Raw genomic sequence first — 26,383 nt, 5'->3', positions numbered from 1 at the left:
ATAGCAAAGAGGAGCAAAGAGTGAAAGAGAAAGAAATCATGCCCAGAGAGGAAATTGTTAGAAAGGGAATGGGCATTCCAAAGGGCATAGGAGAAAGTGAGAGAGGAGGAAGGGTAGTAGGGGATCGGTATGAGGTTGGAGGGGTTGACAGCAGATGGAGTAGAAGTTGCATTTGGATGGCAAGGACAAGAGCATGTAGAAATAAGGCAGGAACCAGGATTGGGAGAGATATCCCCAGAAGCCAGGAGGAGAAGCATGGATAGAAAGAGAATGTTTGAGGATGATTTATAGGGGGTGTGTTTTAATGCAGGGGATATAGTTGTCTAGCGTCAGAGGGCGCAGGTCAGAACGGAGTTCATGTGAACTGAGAAGTGGCGAAGAGAGGAGAGATGGAGATATATGAATAGAGTTAGAGACATAATGAGGCTGGTAGAAGGAAGTGCATAATTTCAAAATAAGTGAGGCCATAACAAATATAAATAGTAAAGGAGGCATCACAGCAATATTAAATTGCTACATAGTTACATAGTAGATAAGGTTGAAAAAAGATGTACTCCCACCAAGTTCAACCTATGCTAAATTTAAACAACAGATACTTTATCCTATATCTATACTTACTTATTGATCCAGGGGAAGGCAAAGACCCATTTAGGGGAAAAATAAATTCCTTCCTGACTCCAAGAATTGGCAATCGGATTAATTCCTGGATCAACATCCTTCCCATGTTTACTTATTTGGTATATCCCTGTATATTTTTCCTTTCTAAAAAGATGTCCAACCTTTTTTTTGAACAAATCTGTTGTATCTGCCATCACAGTCTTCATGGATAATGAATTCCACATTTTAAATGCCCTTACTGTAAAGAACCCTTTCCTTTGTTGCTGGTGAAATCTCCTTTCCTCCAACCTTAAGGGATGGCCTTGAGTCCTTTGTACTGCCCTTTGGATAAATAGATCTTTTGAAAGCTCCTTGTATTGTCCCCGAATATATTTATATATAGTTATCATAATGCATGATAAGATCTTGTTTGCCTTTGCAGCTACTGCATGACTTTGGGCACTATTTCTAAGCCTGCTGTCTACAAGCACTCCTAAATCATTGTCCATCAAGGATTCCCCCAATTTATCCCCATTTAATTTGTAAGTCGCCTTTTTATTCTTGCATCCCAAATGCATTACCTTACAATACTGGTGCAGTATTCCTAGATTTTGCAAAGGCTTTTGATACAGTTGATCATGCTATCCTGCTTAACAAACTCCAGAGCTCTGGAATAGGGAAGCATGCTTTAAACTGGTTTCAGTCCTACCTATCAGGAAGATCCCAACATGTGTCCATCTCAGGCTCTAACTCCAACCCCCTGGATATCACCTGTGGTGTCCCGCAAGGCTCTGTTCTGGGGCCCCTACTCTTCTCAGTGTTCATTAATGATCTTCCCACAGCTTGTAAGGAAGCCTCAATACACATGTATGCAGATGACACAATCCTATATGCACACAGCCATAGCCTCTCTGACCTTCAACACATACTTCAGTCTGACTTTTTGAGACTCGAAAACTGGATTTCCCAAAACAAACTGTTTTTAAACACTGACAAGACTGTAACAATGGTATTTGGGACCAAGACTAAATTTTTAAAGCTTCCAGCGACTGAGCACCATATTAGAACCAACACTAACACAACCCTAACCCCTGTCACTAGTTTTAAATACCTGGGCTTATGGTTTGACTCCCACTTAACATTCGGAATGCACATTGATACCCTGACAACCAAGACCTATGCCAAACTAGGGGTACTTTACAGGAACAAATCCTCCCTAAGTCTCCTGGTCAGAAAGCGTATCGCACAGCAGATGCTAATGCTAATTATTGACTATGGAGACATAGTATATGGCACCTCAAACCCACCTTAGCAAACTTGACACCCTCTACAATTCAATTTGTCGTTTTGTTCTCCAATGCAACTACAACACACATCACTGTGAAATGCTCAAAAAACTAGATTGGTCATCACTAGAGTCTAGGCGCAAAGTTCACCTTTCCTGTCTTGCCTTTAAATTCTTTATGGGCAAGCTACCCAGCAACCTGAACAAGCTCCTCACCTCTACCACATGCAGCACCTATCACCTGAGATCTGACTCCAAAAGACTGTTCATGGTCCCAAGGCTCAACAAAGTATCCAGCCGTTCCTCCTTCTCTTACCGTGCACCCCAAAACTGGAACAACCTACCAGAGACTCACATCCACCACCAGTTTAAGTTCTTTCAAATCTAAGGCTGTCTCACATTTTAATCTGGTCTGTAACTGTTTCAGATGCCCATAATATATATTTTCTTTAACTGTGCATGCAATGTCTTGTATATAATGTATACCCTGTTCATTTATGTAACTGTATTTGTAACCATGTATTATTTGTCTTAACTCTGTGCCCAGGACATACTTGAAAACGAGAGGTAACTCTCAATGTATTACTTCCTGGTAAAATATTTTATAAATAAATTTATCTGTATTAAACCTCATCTGCCATTTACCTGCCCACTTTTCCAGTCTCTCCAATTCTTTCTGAAGAGAAATTACATCCTGCTCTGATTCTACTACCTTGCACATTTTAGTATCATCAGCAAAGATGGAGACTTTGCTCTCGATGCCAACCGCAAGGTCATTAATAAACAAGTTAAAAAGCGGGGGTCTGAGTACCCAATATCCCAGTGCAGTCTGGGATAGATAATATCCTTCTTTCCAGCGTAGATCAAATCCAGGAATCAGGGCCAGTAGGTGTTGTCGACTTGTTCACTCCTTTTAAACGCCCCTTTGCTTGCTACTTAAAATGTGCTATTACAGCATGGGCTGCTATGAGTGTGGTTATATAGCTCTAAAATGTCACCTGCTTGAATTTAGATCAGCTCAGGCAACTAAATTAGCACATGTGAGAGACATTAAAACAGATGGTTCTTCTAAACAGGGTTTTGTCCAAGTAGATGTTAAATAAAGATCAATTGCAGGTGGGCTTAATTTAAGAGGGGTTCCAATCAAACAAAACATACCAAGTAGATAGCGTTAAGTCCCGTGTTAACTTTTATGGCAAACTGTGGCTATGCATTGAGGTTGTCCACACCTCTTTTGCATATCATTAATAGTAAGGGTCGTTAAAGTTAACAACAGGCTGTCTTAAGACAGCGCTTAACACATCGTTAGGGTTAGCTTTCAAGATCTCTGTTAGCACTTAATGAGACATTACCTGGAGTTAACATATCGTTAAGGCACTAATGGAGCTCAGTGGATCAACCCTTGATGTGATGTGGTATTTCACTCTACCTTTAATGAATCTGACAAATTTAGAGCAGGAACAAATTGGTGCACTATTTGAGAACCTCTATACTGCACAATGTACTCTGGCAGGGTGTCACATAGCTGTCACTCTTTAAAGCAGCAATCCGTGGCCTTTGGGGTCAGACAATAAAAAAATTCACTACTCTTTCTAATGGTGGCCCTGCAGCCAGATGTCTTGATTAGAAAACTAGCACAACAAATAGAAATATCTTGGAAACCAGTGGTTCCCTGGAGGGCAGGAAGGTGCAGATCGTTTCTAGTTTAGGTAATATTTTGGGGGGAAAAATTGTTAATTTAAAACTGAAAAAGGTCTTAAACTCAAATTGAGAAAGAAAGGATAGATGAAAAAATGCTATTTTGGTTAACCCGATGAGTGCCCCAAAACATAGCACTACGTCATATGGTCTGGAAGTCGGGGCTCATTTTGCTAACGGAGATCATGTCCTGCAGAAAGGACACGATCTAAATGTATGAGGGACAGAAGTGGGATGACTTCTCCCCTTGCAAAGACTGAGCCACTGATTGAGTTACCTGTGTTGAACCTGGGATATCCTTAAAACCTGACCTGTTGGGGAGTCTTGAGGACTGGAGTTAAACACCTCTACTCTAGAGCAGGGGTGTGCAAACTTCCCCCCTCCTCACCATGTCTTCGGTGTCAAATGATGCGGCGGGGTCACCTGACCCCACCGCGTCATTTGACAACGCGTTGCCATGGCGACGTGTCGCGGAAGACAAGGTTGGAGGGAAGTTGCAGAGGCCTCAAGCGATCCCCCGGCATTTAATTTAATTGCCTTGGGGAAGAGCACGGGGCCTCTGTAACAGCCACACCCCCCGTGGAAAATCTTGCTCCTCCCCCCCTAGTTTGCTCACCCCTGCTCTAGAGCATGGTAGCTGTTAACACTTTAGAAATCATTTCTAAAAAATGGACCCCTTAGGACTGAAATTCTTTACTACAAATCAAGAATAACATATTGTAATTTACTATCAAGCAATATATTTCTGAAGTACGTAATTAGACTTCTTGTCTCTAGTTGCGCTTGCATAATTTATGGCCAAAAATTATCCAGTATTGGTTAGCCAACTTATTTGACTGCATTTTTACTTTCCAACTACAAAGAGTAAGTCATTACAATTTATATCATCCCTCCAGAACTGAAAGGCCCTGTAGTAATAAAGGCTTAGAGCAAGCTTGATGTCCTTCCTGTCAGTGGTAATAATATAACACACAGTGTAACAAGAGACGAGCAGAAATCTGATTTGCAAATAAGGCTTTTATTTCCTTGCCTTAATGCATATCCTGCACAGGGCGTTGACAAGTTCAGTATTAATTTCCCCGTTGTGGTCTGGGCTATTTGAGCTATTCCCTTTTGCAAAAGACTTTAATTAAGTGGGTCTAGAAATCTGCTATATATTATTTGCTTTTGTCAAAGAATGGATGAGAGTGATATTGTGTTTCCTCTTATAAGATCATTGGTCAAATAATAAGAGATGTTTCTGATATAGTAATTATAAGCTAGCCCTATTTATACAGCAAACTCCTGATTAAACATATGTATTCAGTACACTAGCTATGAAACATTGTTTTTTTTCCCTTTTCTTCTATTATTTCAAGCATTTACTGTATTTCTAGGGTGAAAAGGGTGAGAAAGGAGAAATCGGTCAAGTGGGTCTTCATGGAGAAAATGTAAGTAAAATCATGTAATTTAATTTATTGTAGTCACACATTGCAAAAAATATAATTAGTTGGAAAAAAAAACATTTATAAATTAATTATTCAATGCAAAACTAGAGGACTGTGAAAGCTAACAATAAGATTAACCCAATTACATCATACAGTATAATGAAATTTTATCCTGGGCACACAGAAAAGCTATTACAGCTATGAGAGTCGTATGTTTAATATTATTAAATATGTTCAGTGTACACAGGACCCCAGCTGGAGACCCTTTGTACAGTACAGTATTAGACATGGAATTCTGGAGGAGTTTTAACCTTGTGCACTACTGCATGCTTAATCATATATACGTTATATTGTATTGGAGTGCCTCCCCAACCCTATCTATAATGAGCATAACAGCAAGTACATATACAGAGGCGAGAAAAAGTTTGTGAACCATTAGGATTCTCACATATTTCAAACCTAAAATGTTATTAGATCGTAAAGTCCTAAAAATAGATAAAGATAACCTGATCAAACAAATAACACAAAAACATGATACTTTTTCATCATTTATTTGAACCAAAAATGAGTCAACATTCAATATTCATGTATGTAAATGTTTAGATTCAGTACCTGGTCGCACACCATTGAGCAGCAGTGACTACAACTAACCATTTCCTGTAACTGCTGGTCAGTCTCTCACATTGGTTTTCAGGAAACCAGAAGAAAAAGCAAACCATAGAACAGATAAGATAAACAAAATATAACCCGGTGCTAGTGAATAAAGTGACTATAATAACAATGCAGTGCATCTCTAACCCAATTAAACAAACAACCTCTATGTTCTTGTGATATGGTGAAGTAAAAAGGTAAAAGGGAGTGCAGAGTAATAGTGGTGGTGTGAATTGTGTACATTGAATAAATAATAAATATAAGGATACTAAACCATAGGAACGTATGTATTCTAAATGGTAAGGTTCTTCTTATGTGACAGCAGGAATCTTCTTTCAGGGTCACAGGGGATGAGAAGAAAGAAGAAGAAATCCAATGGTACAGATAGTAGAAAAGGGTTGATGTACATGTGAATAAATGGTATTTATACTCACATTCGGTACATAATCTACAGACGACGTACCCCTGTCTTTGGGGGTCTTGTCATATAGGTCCTAGTCCAGTCCGCCCACATAGGTATCTTTCTCACTCCTCGCTCGTCAGGGGAACGCCGGCACACTTACCCGGCGTTCACTTCCTGGGTCTGACGTCACAAGGTCTTGCGTTTTTCGAGATTTCCTGTAGCTGGGAGTAGAATGGCTGGAATGGCTGTATGATCAATCTCATACAGCCGTTCCAGCCAGCACTGTCATTTTTGACTGGACTGCAGGTATATAGTTGTGTGTCATCAGCATAGAGATAATGGCTAAATCCAAAGGAATCCAGTGAGTGTGTACTGTAGAAATAGGAGAGTAACTGAGCTGAGGTACACCTATAGAGTTCCATAGAGGTCAAAGAGGAGTTGGCATAAGAGACACTGAAGGAACAATGAGAGGGGTAAAAGGAGCAGTGGCATGGTTACCAAAAGAGTAAAGAATGTGTAGGAGTTAAAGGTGATCACAGTATCAAAAGCTGAGAAGGTTTCGGTCCCCACATTTCCCTAATAATGATTGTTTAGTGACCAACGCCTTGGCAACCAAATCTGCACAACTAAATCCACAGCCTGGGTGATCTGACATTTGATTTTTATATTCTTCTAAATTTTAACACTCTGATCATTCCAAAACAATATGTTTACATTTTTGTATTTTTATATTATAACATCATAGTTACTGGGTAATATTTCAATTTTATTTATTTATCCGCCATTGTCTTTTGGATTAGTTCCTCTATTTAGATCTATTGTCTGTAGCTTACAGTAGAACCATCACCATTAGTAGAAACATATTGCAATAGATATGAATTATAAATTCTCTCTTGGCAACGTTCATGAACTGCAATTTAATTTCCCCCCTCTACCATTTATTGAATGAGTCCCAAGATGTTCTGTTATTGGCTGTATTAAATTGAGACCAAGCTATATACTGTGTGACTATAATTGGAAGAAGCACAGAAAAGCATGAATGATTTGGATTTCAAGTAACTTATACAATATATCAGCCAAGTGATAATATGCCTATTACTCTTTCTGCAATTTTATTTGTATACCTTGTTATATATACTGAAATGATATGATTTTGACCACTCAAATATTCGCACAATGAGAAACATTACCTTAATAGAACATAAATGTAGCATCCCTCATTATGTTGGGCAAAATCCCTTGCTATTATTTCTCAAATATAATGCAGTTCTTTAATGGCAATGTGCAAAATATGTCAGCATTTGAGCTGGAAACATTCAAAATAAATATCTTCAGACCAAAGTTTGGGGTTTCATTACCAAGATTTTTTGTTTTGTATTTTTTTTTTTGTGGCAATATTTCAGTACTAAAGAGTAATACAAACCTTCAACCTTACACTATTAGCAATCATTTTAGGGTTATGCCAAGTTGAACTTGGGGGACAATGTTGACTCACCTTTTTTTGACTGCACAGAAACATTTTTTTTAGTTCATCTTTATGCTCAGCACAGTTCATTTCTGTGCGCCCAAAAAAATAATAATCAAATTTGCACTAAAAAGCCATTTGCAACACTTAGTACAAAAACCACTTTGAGTTTGGGCTTAAAATTTGCCCTCAAAAGTCTGAAATTGCCAGAAATTTACCTTTTCTCATTTTAATTGGGCTTAAGTTTTCTCACATTGATATGATTTTAAAGCAGGGATCTACCAATGTTCATTATTATTTTTTAATTCGTTTACAGCATCTGAACCTCTGGTGCTGAACCAAGCTATTTTTGGCTCTGGGGACACCACAGTTCCCGAGACATTTACTTTTAAGCTGTGGGAAATCTTTGGGGAATCTTTGGTGAAAAGATGGCCACTTGGGTTATACAGTAGGAAGAAGCGACTTCATCCCTCAATGATTTTTCAGCTTCCTTCTTGTCTTGGAGACTGAAGCCTGTCATATCTATCTCTCTCTCTTTTACCCCACTTCCCCTTCTTTCCCCTCTCTTTCTCTTTCCATGCTCTTTTTCCTCTCTCTCACACTCATACACGTGTCCATCACTCTCACCCACACTTCCCTACCTCTCTCCCTCACTCCCTCACTCTATTACTCTTCCTCTATCTCTCTGCCTGCTCTGTCTCCCTCCCATTTCTCTCCCTCACCCTTCTCTCCCTCACACCCTCCCTCTCTCTCTTACATTCCCCCTCTATCCTACACTTCCCCCACTCTCTCACACTTCCCCCTCTACTTTTCACACTCCCCACTCCTTCCTCTCTCTCTCGCCCCCCTCTCTCCACCATCTCCTCTCTCACCCCCTTCACTGAGACCTCTCTCTCTCACACACTCTCTCTCACTCTCTCTCTCACTCTCTTTCTCTGCCCCCCTCTCTTTCTCTTTCCCTGCCCCTCTTCTTTTCTTCCTCCCCATCCCCCCAGGCTCAAGAGGTGTGGGGGGGGAGGGGCCAGGATCCATCTGGGCCCTACACAATGGTGCAAGGGGGGACCACCCAGGTGATTGAAAGTGACAGTTGTGGCAGACTTCCGGTGGGCCTAATTTTTTGTTTCAGACCACCAGAGTGGGCTTATGACAGATGTCGCTGTATCTCCACCCCTGTTGGCAGTCCTTGTTTTAGCTTGAAGAATGTGCTATCAACTGTGTTTTCTTATTGCTGCTGTAATCTAATCTCACATTTATGAATGATACAATAATGTAATACATCTCACATTGATAGAATGTGAAGTGCTGAATGAAGGAAGACAGAACTCATACTGTACAGCAGTAAACTCAGCTGGTGGCAGCTGTTGTATCACGGCTAAGAAGTTTAACACTAGGAAATGAAACAATCTGTACATTATCACAATAATAAGATGAATGCCACGTGTCAGCAACCAAATGACAGAGTTGATATTTGTAATAAAGAATCCAATTTCTAATTTGCAGGTCCAGTTATAGAGCACGGTTTTCTGCATTTACATGTAGCCCTGCTTCCTATCGAACGCAGGCTGCTACCCTGCGCTGTGTCACCTGTAGGCTCGCAGGGCCTAAGTCTCTGCCACGGAGAGCCTGGGGTACTCGCACAATGATTATAATGGGTGCAGCGCCTCCACCTGCGACAGCTCCCGCCAGAGGGGGAGTGGGCCTTCGCAGGACGTATACACGATAAATACCACCACACAGCAGGATACCTTAACCAATCGACTTTACTTATAGGCAACACCTTACACATGTATATATATATATGGATACCAGCGCCGTCCCTAGAGGAGGCACTCTACTCTGCGTCACGGCGGATGCCAACCCTCCCGTGTCCCTTCACCGGGTGATCCCACCCCATGTCCAGTCACCCTGGGATAAGTCTTCCCACCCTCAAGTGAGTCAGATAGATATGTATATGTGAGTGTGACTTTGCAGCCACTGTGTCCCGAATGAAAGGATGATACCGTTGGTGCACTTGTAGAAATACCTGCCGGGTACTCCGGTACCCGCTACTGCTACAATCTTCACAAAGGCTCTGCAGGATCTAGAAGTCGTCCGTCCTCCCTCGCGGCGGTCCAGGGCGATCCCACCCGGAAACGCGGCGGAGGCTAGTGGGGTCTGAGCCCAGACCTCCCACCAATTAGAATAGTCCGGTTCTCGATCTTGCGGCACTAACGGGGGTCAGGAACCTCACTATGGCAGTCCCTAGCTCCGCTTGTCTCTACTGGGACTCAGGGCCTGACTGGGCCTGGGGCATGCGGCCTACGTAGGGGGTGGTTGGCCTCCCCACACCGAAGCTCCGTCTCCTCTCCTCTCCAGCCAGCTCTGACCAACGTGCGTGCAAACACCTCCATTTCCTCCTTAACCTTGCAGCCCATTGGCTCAGCCCTATCACGGGAACCCGCAGGGGTTAATGGGACCTGTGTCTCGCTGACTCCCTCCAATTAGCACTCTCCTCCTTCGCGGGCTTTGGCCACACCATCTGCGCTTGCGCAACCTCTGTCTAGGTTAGGTTATACGGCTTGCCAACCAGAACATGGCGTCTTGCATGACGCGGAGCCTCCGTAGCGGAACACTCTCCATGTAACGCACCCTCCAACAACAACAAGGGTAAGAAAAAGGGGACCCGGCTACATCCTCCCCCCTGTGGATTCCAACGTCCCCACTTGGACACGCTAAACAGGCACATCATTATATAATGAAAATGTCTAACAGAGGTGGTCTCTAAATCAGCTTGTACATCTCGCTAAACATCACAATAACTGATTGCACTCGATTGCGAGCCCACTGCTGAGCCTCATAGTGGGGTGCCCCAAACTGATTGTAGGCCATCCTCATTGGAGGTTGCCCATTTCTCTGACTCCTCCTTAACAGTTGTTCGGTCACTCCCGTGGGAGAGTGACTATCAGCACCTGGTACGTTCAATTCTTCCCTTGAGGGGCTTGGTCTTGGATGGGTACGAAGCATGGGCTCCGCGGATCTAATACTGAATTTTCCGGAGCTACCTCCTGGGGTGATTGCTCCTGAAGCTCTTTACCCGAAGCTCCACCGGGAGATGCTTCATATTGAGGACCCCTTTGAGAGGTTCCCTCTTGTGGATCTTCCAGAACATCAGAGTTCCCTGATTCTTTCTCTGCTGACCAGTCTCCATCTAAAGAGGATGCAGGCCACTCTAAGTCCCCTTTCTCGACTTGGAGAATAGGGAGCAGGCAATTGAGAGGCCACTTCGTATACCCCCTCTCGCAAACGGTCGGCCAATTTGTGTTTACCTGGTACTCCCAGGTTGCGGAGAAGTACTGCATCGCCCGGTTTAATGTCTCTGTGTTTCACTTTATGATCAAACCGCCTTTTATTCCCGGCATTCAACTTCTCAGCGGATTTCTCGGCTTGTACATAGGCCCGCTGTAGGTTCTCTTGCAATCTTTGTACATAGCGGAAGTGGGTAGTATTGTGTACCCCATCCGTGGAGACTCTCAACTGTATGTCCACATGAGGAAGTATGGCGAGAACCCTGTAGAATCGTGTCTTTTACAATTGTAAGCATGTACTAGGGTTTCCACATGGCGACTCCATTTAGTCTTCTCCACTCCTGTTAACGTTCCCAACATGTCTAGTAGAGTGTGGTTGAACCGTTCCGGCAGTGCATCCCCTTCAGGGTGGTAGGGCGTAGTACGGGACTTTTTGATATGTAAGAGGTTCAGCAGTTGTTTTATTAATTTGCTTTCGAAGTCCCGCCCCTGATCGGAGTGTAGGCGTTGAGGAAGCCCGTAATGCATGAAATACTTCTCCCAGAGTACCTTAGCCACCGTAATGGCTTTTTGATCTTTGGTCGGAAAAGCCTGAGCGTTGCGGGTGTAGTGATCGGTAATGACCAGCACATTTCCTATGCCATGGTTATCGGGTTCGATACAGACTAAGTCCATAGGTCCCGAACTTTTTAGGTGGCCCATTGGGGCTGCTCTGGTGGGTAGAGTCTTGCGCTGAATGCACTGCACACATCTATGACCGAGGTGATGCTCCACGGCTTCTCTCATTTTGGGCCAGAAGAACCTATCTCTCACAAGTCCAAAAGTCTTATCCACCCCCAAATGACCGTGTTCGTCATAAAGAGCTTTCAGTACTAGGTATTGCAATCGCTTCGGTAACACTAATTGTCGTCGATACGGGTGATTATGATATTCTACAATTCTGTATAACAGATTGTCTTGTATCTCGAACTTGTCTGCTTCCCGCATCAGTATACCTCCTACATCCCCCGAAGTCTGTCAAAGGAGGGCCCGGCGATTGTGTCAGATAGCATAACGAATGGCCCCTGCGACCGGGTCCTGCTCTTGATATCGTAACATATCTTTCCAGGCGATAATCTTGTCGGGGGTGACATGCATTCCACTAGGGTCGCGATAGGCTTCAGGGATAGCGTTGGAGGCACACCCTAGGGAGTCGGCCACTCGTAACTCTGAGAAGGCTACTTGATCGTTTACGATGGCTGCGGTGCAACATAAAGATCGTATTCCTGGTCTTGGGATCTCTTTCCACTGATCTTCGTCGGGGGTGGTGGCCAACCCTGGCCGCCTAGACAGGGTGTCCGCTCCAATGTTCAAGGGACCCGGTTTGTTTTTCAGGGTGAAATTATAATTGAAGAGAGCCGCCAGCCAGCGATGGCCGGCCGCATCGAGTTTGGCGGACGTCATGATGTAGGTGAGTGGATTATTATCTGTCCGTACCTCGAACGACACCTCGTACAGATAGTCCCGAAGTTTGTCTACAATAGCCCACTTAAGGGCCAAGAACTCGAGCTTGTGCACTGGATAATTCTGCTCGCTGACAGTGAGATTGCAGCTGATGTACGCAACTGGTCGCAATCCCTCGGGATATTTTTGATGTAACACGGCCCCATGGCTACTCAGGCTAGCGCCCACATGTAAAATGTATGGCTGTTCGGGATTTGCATAGGCCAGTACTGGGGCCGCCGTCAGGCTCTGTTTTAAGTCTTTAAAAGCTTGTTCGCACTCGGAGGTCCATTTGTCCCCGAAGGGCTGTCGGGCAGGGTGGGCCTTCTGGCCCGCATCCGTCGGATATATTTTGAGTAGGCTGTTGAGGGCTTTGGCCCGACAAGAGTACCCCTCCACAAATCTGAGAGAGTAGCCGCAGAACCCCAAGAACGAGCGCAACTCTCCCACATTATCCGGTCGGGGCCAGTTGACAACAGCTTCTATTTTGGCGGGGTCTGTGGCAATTCCTTCACCGGACACTATGTGTCCTACGTACGTCACGGAGGTCCGGCAGAACCGGCATTTATCCAGAGAGAGTTTGAGTCCTTCCTGGGATAATCTATCCAGCACCTTCAAGAGCCTAGCCTCATGCTCTTCCAGGGATTCCCCGAAGACTATGATGTCATCTAAATACACCAGGCATTCTCGGGGGTTCAGGTCCCCTAGAGTCTTCTCCATTAACCGCTGGAAGGTGGCCGGCTCCCCACATATGCCTTGGGGCATGCGGGTGAATTGATAGAACCCTAGGGGGCAGACGAATGCTGACTTCTCTTGGTCTTTTGGGGCTCATGGGGACTTGGTAGTACCCTGACCGAAGGTCCAGTATGCTGAACCACTGGCTCCCGTGTAAGGTATCTAGGATTTCTTCTATACGGGGAAGATTATATTGGTCCGGTACCATTCGATTGTTCAGCGTCCGATAATCCACACATAATCTCACCGGCCCATTCTTCTTTCGCACGACTACTATAGGGGAGGCGTACGGGCTTTGTGACTCCATGACGATGCCGGCTGCTTCCATTTCGTTGATGGCTGCCCTTACATCCTCTACGTCCCTGGGAGCGAGTCGACGGGAACGTTCCCGGAAGGGCTTTTCATCAGTCATACGAATGGTGTGTTGGGCATTGCGACTACACCCCACATCCATCTCACTGGTAGAGAACACGGCTCTTCTTTTTTCTAGCTGTACTCGTATTCGCTCCTTCCAGGCTTCCGGCAGGTCAGACGAGCCAAAGTCAAAGTCTAACGCTACCCCTGGATCTTCTACTCTGGTCGCGTTTACGTGCACGGCTTCGTCCACGGAGCTGACCGGATAAATCCTCCCTATTCGTTGACCCACATCAATGGCCAGGGGGAAGGGCAACAGATTCTGTACCATTACAAAAATTCGGCGGGCAATGGCGGCGGGCCGACTGCGAAACTCTGGCACAAGGCGATATCCTCGCCGGACATCCTCTTCGGGGGTGCTTTCTGGAGAGAACTGGTGCTCTTCGTCTAGGTGGTCAGCGTAGGCACACCAAGCAGGGATCCTCTGCATTTCTCCTGGAAAGAGTTGGGTCAATCCTCCCCGCCCGCAGAACAACAGCCCGTAGTCTTCCGAGGGGGATGTGGGAGGGGCTGGGTCGGCTTGAACTAGCTGTAACTGTAGGCTGGACATGGGTAGCTCGTTAGCTTCGTGTAAGTAGGCCCGGATGACGGCCTGCACAATATCAGCATTCGTACCGAGGATGATTGGGTACTTGGGCGTATCTTTGGGTTCCGGACACACCAAGGCGTCAACCTTCATGGGGTGAGATTTTCCCGTGTTGAGCTGTTGTATTTCCAGGTCCACGGTCACCAGGCCGTCAATGGGGTAGTCATCATTGCTTAGGCCGCGTACCTTGATATGTTCGGCTGGTCTCAAAGGCCGCTTTTGGAGATGGCGGTCATAGAACCCCCGATATATGATGGTGACTTGGGACCCTGTGTCTAGTAGGGTAGAGGAGTAGATCCTGTCCACTAGCACCCAGATCAACGCTACCGGTCCCTCACGGTTAACTTCTTCTGGCGAGCCTTGTCCTCCCTGAAGGGTCCCGGACGTGTTGGTGTTGGCCGCATACACCCCGCAGACCATGGCCTGTGGCGTGAACTTCTTGGGAGATGGGCTCCGGTGTCGGGACTCGCCCATTCGACAGTCGTACGATATGTGTCCCTTCTTTCCACATTTGTAGCATGAAATATCCCTGGGGGCAGCGCGGCGGTCGTACTGAGGCGAGGTCCGTTCCGCGTATTTCGGCTTCTCAGAGGCGGGTAGGAAGGGCCATGGTGGTAATAATTTATTCTCGAGGGGCACCCCAGGTCTAAGATCTTAGCAGCACCTCCAAATGTAGCCCTGCTTCCTATCGAACGCAGGCTGCTACCCTGTTCTGTGTCACCCGTAGGCTCGCAGGGCCTAAGTCTCTGCCACGGAGAGCCTGGGGTACTCGCGCAATGATTATAATGGCTGCAGCGCCTCCACCTGCGACAGCTCCCGCCGGAGGGGGAGTGGGCCTTCGCAGGACGTATACACGATAAATACCACCACACAGCAGGATACCTTAACCAATCGACTTTATTTATAGGCAACACCTTACACATGTATATATATATATATGGATACCAGCGCCCTCCCTAGAGGAGGCACTCTACTCTGCGTCACAGCGGACGCCAACCCTCCTGTGTCCCTTCACCGGGTGATCCCACCCTGTGTCCAGTCACCCTGGGATAAGTCCTCCCACCCTCAAGTGAGTCAGATAGATATGTATATGTGAGTGTGACTGCGCAGCCACTGTGTCCCAAATGAAAGGATAGTACCGTAGGTGCACTTGTAGAAATACCTGCAGGGTACTCTGGTACCCGGTACTGCTACAATCTTCGCAAAGGCTCTGCAGGATCTAGAAGTAGTCCGTCCTCCATCGCGGCGGTCCAGGGTGATCCCACCCGGACACGCGGTGGAGGCTAGTGGGGTCTGAGCCCAGACCTCCCACCAATTAGAACAGTCTGGTTCTCGATCTTGCAACACTAACGGGGGTCAGGAACCTCACTATGGCAGTCCCTAGCTCCGCTTGTCTCTACTGGGACTCAGGGCCTGACTGGGCCTGGAGGTACGAGTTGCACATGCGCTGTAGCATCCGAGGGCCGGTGGCCAATACAGATGCGCGCGCATGTGCAGCAGAGTGCTAGATAGTGGCTGCCATTAGGGAAATAGATCTGCATGGGACTAGAGCCCCCAGAATGCACAGGGGCAACGTACCACCTGGCACACAGCAGCCAATGACGTGGCCGGATTCCCCTGCACAAGAAAGTTGATACATTTGGCGCGCTGCGAGACCACGCCAGTTGGAGCTGGGACAAGATAGGGAGAGGGTTTATGTGCAGTGACCCCTTCACTGGGCCAGAGACCCCCTACTAGGCCCCAGCTAGGCCCCGACTCCCCTGTAGGTTAGTCAGGGACACTGCCCCATTATCTAATTAGTGTCAGGGACACAGCAAAGGACGTCGCCCAGCAGATGCAGCCTGTGGTTTGGGACCAGACCACCAACGCATAAAGATACTGTTAAGGTGGGACCCTCCAGCTGGATACCACCCCACGTGGAGGTGGACCCATTTCTGACAACGACGGCATGGGACCAGATGGCCCCTTGTCTTCCGTTGGCACTACCGGGTGTTGGAGCACCCGGCAGGTATATGTATATATATCACCCCCTTCTATATTAATCGTCAATAGCCTAATTAGCCAAAGGTGGCTAATAGGGCTTTTGGCCAATAGAAACACATTACAAACGTTGCGAAAACAAATTCCAAAATACATATAAATATTCAATGAAAATAAATGATCTCTCTCTCTCTTCTCTCTCTTCCCTCACTTCTCTCTCTTCTCCCTCTTCTCTCTCTCTTCCCCCCTCTCTCTCTCTCTCTCTTTTAAGCACAGCATGGGATTAAATGTAATTCTAGTCAAACCACTCACAGACATGTTTCAACCTTAATGGGTCTCATCAGTGTGAGGTTGGTTGTACTGGCTTTGCAAATTTTTCAAGATGGGTAGGTTTGCCATGCACATTTTAAGTTATGGTGGGTGAAAAGCCAACAAAAAACCTCCACGTTAGCATATTGCCAATGAAGAATATCACGCCCCCTGTAATAAAACAGAAAGCATACCCAGTAACATGCTAGATCATACACCTTAAGCCATAAACACCACCACTAAAGCAGAAGGCCAGCAGCAGCTTGCAGATCCATATTGCTATTAAAGCAATATATACACAAACATCTACCTTGTATACTTAATAATACAATGTTAAAAAAATCTGTAATGTACAATCTGCTAACGAGGGTAAGAAAGAGGAGAAATGCGTAGGGGCCCGTATGCTGAGACGTATGGCGTCATCCCACTACCACTAGTAACTTGTGTATCGAAACACTTGCTGGCTCTCATTTTTGGCATGAGTGGTTCCAGATGAGTATCATCTCTTATGAGATTGCCTAACTCTACGTGCTCTTTTACTAGCTACACTTTATAAGTGTGCTTTTTTATAATCGTTATTATTAAGAATACATTTTACACAGAATTACGCTATGTGACACGCGCCTCTCTTTTCCTTTTTTTCGCTATAATCAGTATAAACCATGGACGTTAGGCAGAATTTCTATGTATGTATATCTTTATTTGTATACAGTGGCGGATTTCGCATTAGGCCCGGCCTAGGATGGCAAAAATGTCTGCCCCATATATACTCTTGCCACGCTCTCTGGCCTATTGGGCCTGATGGGAAGTCACTTGGCTGTTGTGGCCGCCTCCTTACCTGCCGCCTTTCTTCTCCTTCAGAACCGCAGTATCAAGTGACGCTGCAAACGTCACCAACGTGATGTCACATGGCATCTCATTGCCATGGCAACGTGACATTGCAGCGTCACGTAACATCATAAAGTCGCGTTACCATGGCAATGCAACATCACGTTGGTTGACGCTGCAGTTGAAGGAGGAGGAGGAGCGCGGCACCAAAGAGGCGGCCATAACAGCTAAGTGCCATGGGGCGGTGGATTTTGGAATCCACCGCTATTTTATTTAGCCCCATCCATGTACTGTACAGAGCACTTTACCGCAGTAATAGACATGACATAATAATAGGAGACAAACTGTAATGTAATAGGAATAAGTGCTTCAAATATAAGTAACATTAGGGGAAGGAGTCCCTGCCCCAAAGATTTTACAATCTAAGTGAGGTGCAATTTATATGCAAATGAGCCGCTAGCATGAGAACGTAGTGTTTTTTCACTGTCCTCCAAAATCCCTATTCCAGTATCTGGCTGAGAAAGTAGCATTATCCTAAAAAACAAATGTTTGTATAGTGTTTGTTTCATGGGTATTCCATTGACCTCAGGACAAATAATGACCATTACTGAATCAGGTAACATCAAGTTTTTTGCCCTGATTTTCTGGAGTTTAGTGAGTGTGGGCCTATTAAGCAGAATGAGCATACTGTAGTGCAACCGTTGACAAAAATGTGGTTGCCATAGAAATGAAGGCTGCTACAGTCAACTGATTCCCGAGAGAAATGAACTCCCTATGAAAAAGAATGAGAACAAAAGTAGAAAAAACAAATGAGTCATATCAGCGCTGTAAGTTTGGCTGGGGTAAAAGAAAATGTGCTGTCAAGCAAGGATAAAACAGGCAAAATGGCATCTGAAAGGACAGAAAGCCAAGACCCTATAGAATTATCTATCCTCTAGGTAGCAGGCCAAGATCATTTGTCCCAATCACCCCCTCTAGGAGGCCGTGGGACAGCTTCAATGTGAACAGATCTGATGGAAGCTACATTGTGCTTCCCTAGTATGAAATGTTATTCTGTTTCATAGGCAGTTTATACTGTATGCATGTTTTAAAAATACTTTGGCAAGCTCAAGGTGAGGAATCCACACGTTATGCCTTTATTTGTACAGTATGTGAACAGAAAGCCGCACAAAGGAATGTGTTTCATCATATACAAATAATATTTTTAAAAAACACAGAGACCTCAAAGTTATATATTTTTTATAAACACTGCAAAGGCATGTGGACATATTTATCAGCATTGACTTATTTTTTTTTTTTAATTGTTTTATATCAACAAATAGGAATATAACATTCCAATTTAACTCATGAACCGTTTCGTTGGCTTGTTAAAGGGCAACAAACAGCTAAATCAGTACTATTTATTCCTCAACTAATTTAATTCAAGTGGGTATTTAAAATCTCATAACTCTAAATGATGCTCCTTCCAGATGGTAAATTAATGTAATTTTAGCAAGAAGTGAAGTTGCACAGATATTTAGTATTTAGAACACTAGCTGATTTAATGCTCTGCACCCACCAATGCACAGATGTTGCTTATCATTTTAGTGCCAGCCTGTCTCTATATTTCCATTTACTGTGATCTGTGGAATGAAGATTGGAGGGTAGCGATTTCAGTTGTTTTCATTATTATAACCATGTTAATAATGTAGCTGTGATATATGATTTTCTAACGATTAATATGTCTACTCTTCTCTTTGCACAGGGTGTGGATGGCCTGCCAGGCCTTCAAGGTCAAATTGGTCCCACGGGAGAAAAGGTAGGATTAAGTTGCAGTGTTAGTGCAGAATATCACAAAGTACTGTAGCAGCCATTATTGCATTGTAGCGGGATGCACACAACACGCCAGCAGGAGCAGACACCATCATATAGCAATTAGCCACACGTGAAAAGTTGGTGGAGCTAACATGTTTTTGTGGGAGTTTTACTGAGCCCCACATGCGAGCTATCGTACCCTGTTCAGATAAATACATCTATGGAAGTAAAAGGCAATTGGAGATCACAGCGGCACGTAGTCAATCTCCCACATGGTTTGACAGTTTTTTGTGTCTCCCTTTTGATCTAACGTGAAGAACAAGAGGAAACTGAGAGTAAAAAGTTCACTGCTCCTGGATGCATACAGTAATAGAAATAGATAGAGTAACCAACTATACACAGTCAGTATTTCTATTTTCCGCCTCTGTATCCAAGGGAAGACCATGCAAGGTTTGCAAATATGGGATGTTTCTCTTACACTGAAATAATATTCTTTTAATTACTAGAAATAAAACAGCACCATTAGGAATCCAAAGTTTATACTATATTTCATTGTCTTTAAAGGAGAAAACATGTCAAAAGAATTTCTTCAACAGATATCACATGAGTTTGATCATCTTAAATGTATAAACAAATGATGTTTTATACTAGTTTTTTTATAACAACATATACAGTACAGAATGTACTCCGCCCTCCCACATTGTACTGTGAAATATGTTGACATCATACACATAAAAGTTAAGCATAAATAATAACAAGATAGATTCACTTGTGTACACATACAGTATATGTTTGCAATAAAATTACTTTCGTCCTGTGTGTGCCAGCTTGCGGTTCAAGGCATGTCAACAGAAGGAATTTCAGACAAAATACATTATAATAATATGTATTCTTGTATAGCACTGACAGTGTACATAGCGCTCTATATAGACTTTTTACAGACACAGCCCCTATCCCATAAGGCTTACAATCAATATTTTTGGTGCCTGAGGTACATGGAGCTAAAGTGACTAAAGTGTACTAAAGGTCACAAGGAGATGATACTGGGAATTAGACCAGGTTCCCCTGCTTCTAACTCAAAACCTGAATCTGTATCTGATTTGTCTCTAGCTTTTATTAGTTCAGTGCATTAGCTAGGTCTGAGGTGACATTAACATTACCGACTAATGATCTATGTCAAGTCTAAGAAATATCAAAAGCGAGATCTTCACTTGATGCAGCTATAAGCCAACTTTTGCAATGATTGCTGTAATTACCAAGGAGCGGGTTTCTGTTTGTTAGTACAGATCGAAAAACAAAATCTTCAATATCTCGTCCACTGCTCAAAAATAAGTGGTAAAATTTTTTCTTAAAGGATTATTAAATACGTTATAACCCTGAATAAAAGTTAGTTATGCTTAGCATATATGAAGTCCAAAAAAGAAAGCAATGATAACATCTGTCAACAGGCAATATTAAAAATGTTATTTAAATACACTATATTGTATTTATATGAAATAATTTTTTATATGCTTTATGAGGTGAGATAAATGGGAATTTTGAATAGTGTTACAAGTACAGTAGGTCACAATGGTCACCTTTAATTCTCTAGTTATTTTAAGTATAGTACAGTAATTCAATGACCTTCAATCAATAATTGCCAGCAATGAAAATATGTTGGTATACTTACTGCTACTCTTAAAGTAACCAGCATCCAAAATGTCTGTGCCTCACCCTCTAGCCTCCTGTATACGATCGCCGATATGCATCCCTGAGATAACAGCAACTGGTGGCTCTGTTCGAGTTAAATGATCACATTAGATGGTGGTCTTACCACTTACCACAGGGTACTGCTAAAAAAGCATTGAATTATTACAGTGGCGACACTGTTTATTCTAATACGGCCGTAACCGCGGTGTGGGGAAATTTTCGAGATGCCGGTGGCTCGTTTGGGGTTTTCCCTGGCGCGTGCGGCGCGTCACTCTGGTGCCGGTCACACGTTCCAGGGTTCCCCGGCATCCCCGAAGGCTGCAGAGGCAACAGGGGTAAGGGGGAAGCCGCGCAAAGCTCCGCGCAGCCAGAGGGAGCAGCCAGGGGTTCGGGGAAGGGGAGGGGAAGGGGATGGGAAGCATTTAAATTAAACACGCGGGAAGGGGAAGATGCGGCTCGCTCGCGGCTCCGTTTTGGCTGAAAAAAGCCCCGGCCATAACGGGCAAATGTTAGAATAAACTGTGTCGGTGCAGTAGCTAAACCTTTACCATGGGATAATATTGGCGCAAACCAATGAAAACATGGAAATACTTTACTTATTGGAAAGCTTAGTTTCTGAATGTTATTAAGCGTTATTTTATAATTAACAGTAAAAAGCTCTTCAACAATGCAGTCCTGATGTTCTGTCTTGAAACACATCAGATCTACAGTATGTACTAAGTGTCAAACTCAGTTTCTATTTCTACAATTTATGTATAGGAAACTCAAATTTTTTCATCTGTTCCAAAAAGTGTGTTTTTTTTCCCGTTTGTTTTGACACTGCTCTTGGCATACAGATGTAAATGACTGCTTAAAAATAATATTTCTGTGCCTCACAAAAGCTAGAGTGTGCCAAAATTGTGTGCCAAGTTCAAATTGGTGTAAACTCTAAAGAGTGTTAATAGTGTTAGAATGTTATTGGTGTGTATCAGCCAACAAAATGTATTGGATCAGCCTAGATGTTTCATTATTTATGTTAACAAAATGTAATTTTTTCACAGTATGGCTATTATTATTGAAATTATTATTAATATTATATCTACTAATAGTAGTTATACATACAAAAATACACACAATTATGTTTATTTAAATTGTATAAGGTATTCAACATGAAGGATGTGTGAAATATAATGTGTATCCACAAGTGATGCATCATGTGTATGAAGTCACGTAACAACCTTTATACATACAACACACAGGTTGGAATGTACTTTTTAGCACTGCAATTTATGCTGCAACACAAATATGAAAAGATATGTTAGTACTTGGGCCCCATCATCTTTTTATTAAGTAAAACGTTTTAATTGATATTAAATTATATTGTTTAAAAAAAAAAATTCTACCTCCAAATATTATTAATCAGAACATTTCATGATCACTTGTCTTCTTACACCCAGCGAGTGCATTATTCATGATTTATATTTGTTTTAAAGCTGCCCTGACTTAAATAACCAGATGCAAGTTTAACAAACTTCCATATCGACAGCATTTGTAAATATATTAAATGATAAATATTTGTATCATGAAATATGAAAGGTTGTAAATCAAATCTCTTACATCTTGTCCACACCTTGTCAAAATGTACAGAACTGTTTCACACACAAACATGGGAAACAAGCTGGCACTTATGGACGCATAACTTGATACGTTCAATTATAATGTGCTTGCTGTGTACCACCTCCTTAGCGCCTCCTACAGGGATTTTGCACTTCACACGCTGGCACATACTGTAGAGCAAAGAACCATGATATGTTAATTCAAATAGAAACAAGACAGTAATTATTCTTTTCTTCAGTTTTTCTCCCAAATTGCCAGGATACTTAAACTCTATAGCCATGTTTTACCAATCCCCAGCAGTCTAACAATTCCGTTAGCTGTGGAACACTATAAATCAATGTAAAGGATCACTTGACAAAGGAAGTAAGGCTTAACATTTGATGCCACTTTTTTTTCTGTTTATTTTATTAGGGTGATACAGGACCTCCAGGGCCAGCTGCATTGCCTGTAAGTATATAGCAGGCACCCAGTCAAGAGTTTATTTAAATGGAGTAATTTATATTTACCTTTTGCACTGACATTTACAGATGCACTCACCTTAACTTTCCCTGTGGCAGGGGTTTGCTGGCAGAAAAGGTTTGCAGCAAACACCGGCGGCGGGGAAAGATCTGTTGTTTCAAATGCAGCTGCTACGCCTACCCATGGCTGCTCTTTTCTCAGAGCTCGGGGGCTGGTATGTCGGGCTACATCTCTACGTTCACAGATTTTCTTGCAAACTTAGTTTGATGGGGTTTTGTTTTGTTGTGAATAAATCTTAGTCGTCCACATTTTCTAACATATTGTAAAGCCGATATATGTTTGATATAGATTTCCACTTTGCAAATACACTTGGAATGATGTGGAGCACAGCTGAGAAGAATGGGGCTACACACCAATAAAAATAAAGTTAAAAATAATGATCTTTATTCCATAAAATAAAGATCATTATTTTTAACTTTATTTTTATTGGTGTGTAGCCCCATTCTTCACAGCTGTGCTCCGCATCATTCCCAGTGGATGTTTCTCTTATTGCCTCCGCATGATGCACGCAATAGGATGATATGCCTACAATTGTGAGTACACCTTTCATCTACTTATGTGTGTGTGGATAGTGGATAGTGACCATTTTCATTAGTGCTACTCCTGGGTGACCTTTCTTCAGTTCTTTGGATTATCTTTCATACAGATGGATGTTGGTCACTACATCATGGAATGCCTTATTTCATGTCCCCATTAAGGAGATTGTTATGCACATGGTTCACAGGCTCACTGGGCATCAGTTATTTTATTTCATCCAATCTTCGACTCAACACATTGCTCAGGATTTTATTGTGATGTATGTTTCCTCTGCGTACTGAGCACCGACTTCGGACACTTGTTCCAGTTTTCCTTCTTGCAAATACAGTTGACAATTTGTAATTAGTGCCAATGAGAAAAAAAATGCTGAATAGTTGGATTCGTTTAGTAAAATAAGTCTTGATGATCTAAATGTATCAGGAAGTCGCCACCTACAAATAGGAAACTTTTTATTGGGCCACCAAGAGTCTACAAGCTTTCACACCTTGCAGAGTTTTTCTGGAATTAAGCTAGGTTTTACATTTAAGCCATCATACTACCTGTTTTTGCCTTTCTATTTTCCTTTTTATTATTCTCCTAGAAAAATGGATTATTAAAAGCTTCCAGTTTAACTTGTAAGATTATTTTTCTAAATGTATGTTCTGGACCTGTAGTGTACAGTACTATAAACTCTTTTCCCTGTGTGTCATACCTTCGGAGTGCAGCTCCTCAAGCTTATTCTTTGTACTTTGGATGAATATACTGTAACTATTCAAGCAAGTTCATAGCTTTCCTCATTATGACTTGTTTTACATGTAAATAACTGATCTCCTGATTAGCTCAATAATCACCACTAGAACGAGCTCTGAATTTACATTTTTTTTTAATATAGTACATCATTTTTCTAGCCATAATTAATCTTTGACCTACTGTACATCTTACAATCATGTTTTGGTACTATATGCAAACATTAAATGTGCAATCCCTCCTGGGATCAAAATGAACTGATAGCATTGGTATTTTAAACAGGTTATGTGTAGGAGATTGTCCCATTTAAAATAAATAAATAACATTTGTATACATATTTAAATATGTTAAACTATTATTTTAACCTTTCCTGTCTCCAAAGTGATTAAGGTTTATATAGCCCTGCCTGCCCGGCTCCTAGGAAGGTTACATTGAAGGTCTCTTATGTTGGCATACTCAGTGTGTAACCTTGTAAGGATGCTGGATCCATGCAGCTGGGCGATGAGGTAGAAATCATAGGCGCCAGGAACTTTGCAGTTATGAACAAACAGTCGTTATTTGCATGGCATGACTATACAACATCTTCCCCCAAGGCATGACTGCGTTCCTGGAGAGGCACATTTCTTAAACTTGTAGTTTGTTACTTTAGTTCATTGTGCATAACTGATAACACATTTTAGGGGATTTTCTCTCTTAGATTTCAAGGTCTCAGCTTGGGCTTACCCTTCCTCTCTGTACTAGAGAGATCCTAGACACTGCGCTCTGTCCTGTTCACCGCACCTTGGTGCTGAGGTGGCAGGGGTTTATTGTCTAGCTGTGCACTGCACGTTATTCCAGTGGGATACTCACTCAGGTACTGTGCAAGGGGCTTTAGGTTAGTCTGATTCCAGGTTAGTTACATGGCCATGATTGGAATAAGCCCCTAGGGCACTTATTCTCTTCCTTACTAGGGAGCCTAAATCCAAGAGGCATTCCCCTTCCTTTAAAACAATGAAAAGGGGCTCCCTACCCTATTATATCTATTTATATAACTATGTACTTGCTTTTTACAGGTGAGACACCCTCCTCGGTCTCTCTTCCAGGGATCTGAGGATCTAGAAGTTTCCCCCTTCAATTTATGCCTAGCCTGATGTCACTGTCTCCAGGCAGCTTAACCTCTGCTGAGTCACCCTGGACCAGGGGACCAACTCAGCATCTTCCAGAAGAAGGGGTGACTAGACCCCTGCCTAGTTACTTCGCAACATATTATAAGAGGGGGTGTTAGTCTGTATGAAACCATTTAGGGCCCTTAACCCCCTAAATATACATGGTAATCCCAGAGGGGGATTACATTTACTACAAATCAATTTTACGTCAATCTTTTCCTAATCTGTTTTAAAATAATTCTGATTTGTTGTTTTGTGTAAACTACAGACGTAGCTAACTGTCTTCCTTGCTACTGCCACCCGCGGTCATGCGGGGGGTCCCAGTCAGAAGCATGGACCCCCCACAGCCCGATTATGGCAGACACTGTCTCTCTCGTTGCAGACTTTCACTTTTGTGGTTGCTTCATCAGAGACAGTCAGTCTACTGTAGTAATTGTGCTGCATCATTAGCCGAGAAACTAAATGGGAAGTAAAATACTGTAGGTATAAGATATAAATTACAACTGAAGAAAATGGACATTTTCCAATTTTTCACAGGAAGCACATTTCATGAATAATTTGTTCTCTCTTTTTTTGTTGCAATCTATGCGTGACTGTCTCTTTAAGTGATTTGATTGAGGATTTTTATCAAAGAGGCTAGAACAATAGGACCTTTTGTTGGAAAGATTGACTTCAATCGGTTCAGTTGCTTAAAAGGCTTTTATTTAGCTTCATTTTTGTTTTATAATTTATAGTGCAGAAAATTAGTACTTGTTAACTAATTAGCAAGCCATGTCACATTAAGTGGAGTATTTCTGTAACCTATTATTCTGCCAGATTTGACACCTGTTAGACGGCCATTAGTCATTTAATTATTGTAACTGACAACTACACCAGGAGGGACCATTACTTCTAATGTGTAAGAAGCTAGGTTCTGTAAACTTGAAGAAAGGGAATAAAAGAAACATGTTTTTTACATGTTCTATTCAACCTAATCAGGGAAGTCACTGCCCCAGTCTTCAAAAAACAGTTCTCATGCAAGGCACATCCAGGAAAAGCATATCTAGCACTAAGTGAAGAAGTATTCTGTGACCTAGCAGAAGATAAAGAAGGTGGAAGATAGCAAGGGATCACAAACAAAGAAATCCTCAGGGGAAACAAAGAACAGTTTAAGATATTTATTAGTGAGGAGAATGTAACAAGGAAAATAGGATTATACAAGAAATTGAGACTGACATGCAGAGTTTCTGAACA

General features: G+C 42.9%; 1 protein-coding gene across 3 annotated transcripts in view; it reads left to right on the top strand.

Moving 5' to 3' along the window:
* The window catches only part of COL19A1 (collagen type XIX alpha 1 chain), a 622,544-nt gene that overhangs the window by 245,639 nt on the left and 350,522 nt on the right, over window positions 1-26,383 (top strand). For all 3 annotated transcript variants that reach the window (XM_075598080.1, XM_075598081.1, XM_075598082.1), the window contains exons 13-15: window positions 4,957-5,010; window positions 18,889-18,942; window positions 22,635-22,670. In XM_075598080.1, coding sequence (XP_075454195.1) covers window positions 4,957-5,010; window positions 18,889-18,942; window positions 22,635-22,670 — 144 coding nt within the window. The remainder of the gene's footprint in view (window positions 1-4,956; window positions 5,011-18,888; window positions 18,943-22,634; window positions 22,671-26,383) is intronic.

The sequence above is a fragment of the Ascaphus truei genome, chromosome 4 (assembly GCF_040206685.1).
Source record: "Ascaphus truei isolate aAscTru1 chromosome 4, aAscTru1.hap1, whole genome shotgun sequence".
NCBI lineage: Eukaryota > Metazoa > Chordata > Amphibia > Anura > Ascaphidae > Ascaphus > Ascaphus truei.
This window is presented reverse-complemented; position numbering and strand designations above follow the sequence as displayed.